At 34.2% G+C, this 2072-nt stretch overlaps 2 protein-coding genes across 2 annotated transcripts; one reads left to right on the plus strand and one right to left on the minus strand.

Moving 5' to 3' along the window:
• Window positions 1-26: 26 nt before the first annotated feature.
• LOC107683181 (39S ribosomal protein L54, mitochondrial-like) lies at window positions 27-815 on the minus strand. Its single transcript, XM_016479254.1, has 2 exons — window positions 484-815; window positions 27-236 (listed from the first exon to the last, which is right to left on the minus strand). Exons 1-2 carry the CDS (start codon window positions 602-604, stop codon window positions 46-48), a joined length of 312 nt encoding a protein of 103 aa, XP_016334740.1. The 5' UTR covers window positions 605-815; the 3' UTR covers window positions 27-45.
• Window positions 816-886: 71 nt separating this feature from the next.
• fam32a (family with sequence similarity 32 member A) lies at window positions 887-1911 on the plus strand. Its single transcript, XM_016479253.1, has 4 exons — window positions 887-1029; window positions 1213-1351; window positions 1562-1615; window positions 1715-1911. Exons 1-4 carry the CDS (start codon window positions 962-964, stop codon window positions 1781-1783), a joined length of 330 nt encoding a protein of 109 aa, XP_016334739.1. The 5' UTR covers window positions 887-961; the 3' UTR covers window positions 1784-1911.
• The last annotated feature ends 161 nt before the right edge of the window (window positions 1912-2072 follow it).

The following is a 2072-nucleotide window of genomic DNA, read 5'->3' on the forward strand; positions in this document are numbered from 1 at the left end:
TTTTTTTTTTTTTTTCTGTGGTGGAAACTTTCATAAATAAAATCATTATAAAAGCACAAAGTAAAATACACCATCATACCATTCTGGATAGTCCTCCTTGGGTTTAATAAGAGGATCCTCGCCTTGTTTGAAGATGTTGACTCCGATTGCATGTGTGCAAAGTCTCACTGGATCCTTACAGACTTCTGGACCCTTAAAAACTTCCTTTACCATTCCTTTACCTTTGCCTTTGGTTACTAAAAACAAAAAAAAAACAAGAATAATATTTCATAAAAATAGCTATTTAAATATTTTATAATGTAAAAATGTCATATGAAATATGAATATAAAACCATATAAATAAAAATAACAGCATAATATAATATAATATTAGACAAATTAATTCTTAAGGTTTTGAAAATTGGACCTACAAGGTCAGAAGTTGCAGGGTAATGTTGACATTGTATGGATACAAATAAAAAATGCGTACAAAACACACCTTACCTGGTTTCTTACTAGCATAACTACGGGACTGAATCCGTAGAGTGTTAACAAAAAGATCGTTATAAGCATTAAGAACAGGCAAGTTTATCCTCTTAAAACAATGAAGTACACTATGTGCCATTGTGCCTCATCAGATCTTCCACCATGCTGTCTCTGAACTGTACATGTACGTAAGAAGTCCGTCCGGGTGAAACTGCAACACGCATGCGCACTTTACGCACACAGTCTAGATCCAAAATGTCCTGTTGGCTCAAACGTCACTGTTTCCAATAGCGCTCTATATCAAGCAGCACAATAATAATTTGTAAACATACAGTGTTACACAATCTGAACCAAGAAGGTGCAAAATATAAAAGAAATAAAAGTAAAACCACATCATTGAGCTAAACCGGTCACTCATGTCCTCTAGAGGGCAGTAAACCCGAGGCTAATTAATAAACATCATCTGTTTGGACGAAAGCTGGTTGATACAGAGAAAATGTCGGAGTACAACTCGGTTCAAAAAGGCTCTTTAAAGCTCAAAGGAGTCTCTGTAGCAAGTAAAAAGTGTGTATTTGTTTTATCTTAATGCTTACCTAGATATATATTTGTATCTGTGTTGTGGGAAATGTTGGCATTGCATTCACGGCAGCCGTTAGCTGTTATGCTAGCTCAGTGTTGTTGTGCGAGTTATATAATACAACAAAGTGATTGACTATAATTTACTTTTTGCGTTTTTTTTCCTCATAGGAAAAAGAAGAAGGACAAGGAAAGGAAGCGTTTAGAGGAGCAGGTTTTGACCAGTCAAAACGAAGAAGAAACGAAGAAAGTCTATGTTGATAAAAGGACACCAGCACAGATTGCGTTCGACAAATTACAAGAGAAAAGGGTATGTATGATATATATATATATATTCTGTTATTCAGTTGACATATAAGACAAGATCATTACGTAATTAATTGACTTTCTGTGATTATTTCGAATGCTGAGTAATTAAATTACGTAATTTCTAATTTAAGTATTTTTTACTGACTGAAATTGCGGTTTGACTTGCTATTGAGTTGTATAATAATATTCTCTCTTTGTGACGTTTTAATAGCAAATGGAAAGAATTTTAAAGAAGGCCTCCAAAACACACAAGAGAAGAGTTGAGGTAAGTCTGTCACTACTACTGTTGATATTCATATTTTAGGTAGCCTGTTTTTTTGTGTGTGTGTGTGTGTGTGAATAACATCTTTGTTGTGTGTTACAGGATTTCAACAGACATCTGGACACACTGACAGAGCATTACGACATTCCCAAAGTCAGCTGGACGAAATAAATATCTATGGATTTTCCACTGGGTGCATTCAGAGCAAAATCAACTGCCATAATGTTACCATACATGCTCCTTGCTTACTCTGCAACAAAGTCCAGAGTGATTTTTCTCAGTTTTCATTTTCCAGTTGGGATGTATTAAAATTATTCACTGTATATTGCGATTTTAATTTTTAAACTTATTCCTTATTAAGGTCCAAACGTTTGCCTATAGCGATCATTATATTTTGTAGTTTTTGGTTAAACTATTTAAGATTTTGATTGGGTTTTGTTTATTGTAAGGCTTGACCACC

Source organism: Sinocyclocheilus anshuiensis, unplaced genomic scaffold (genome assembly GCF_001515605.1).
Source record: "Sinocyclocheilus anshuiensis isolate Anshui unplaced genomic scaffold, SAMN03320099.WGS_v1.1 C33014570, whole genome shotgun sequence".
NCBI lineage: Eukaryota > Metazoa > Chordata > Actinopteri > Cypriniformes > Cyprinidae > Sinocyclocheilus > Sinocyclocheilus anshuiensis.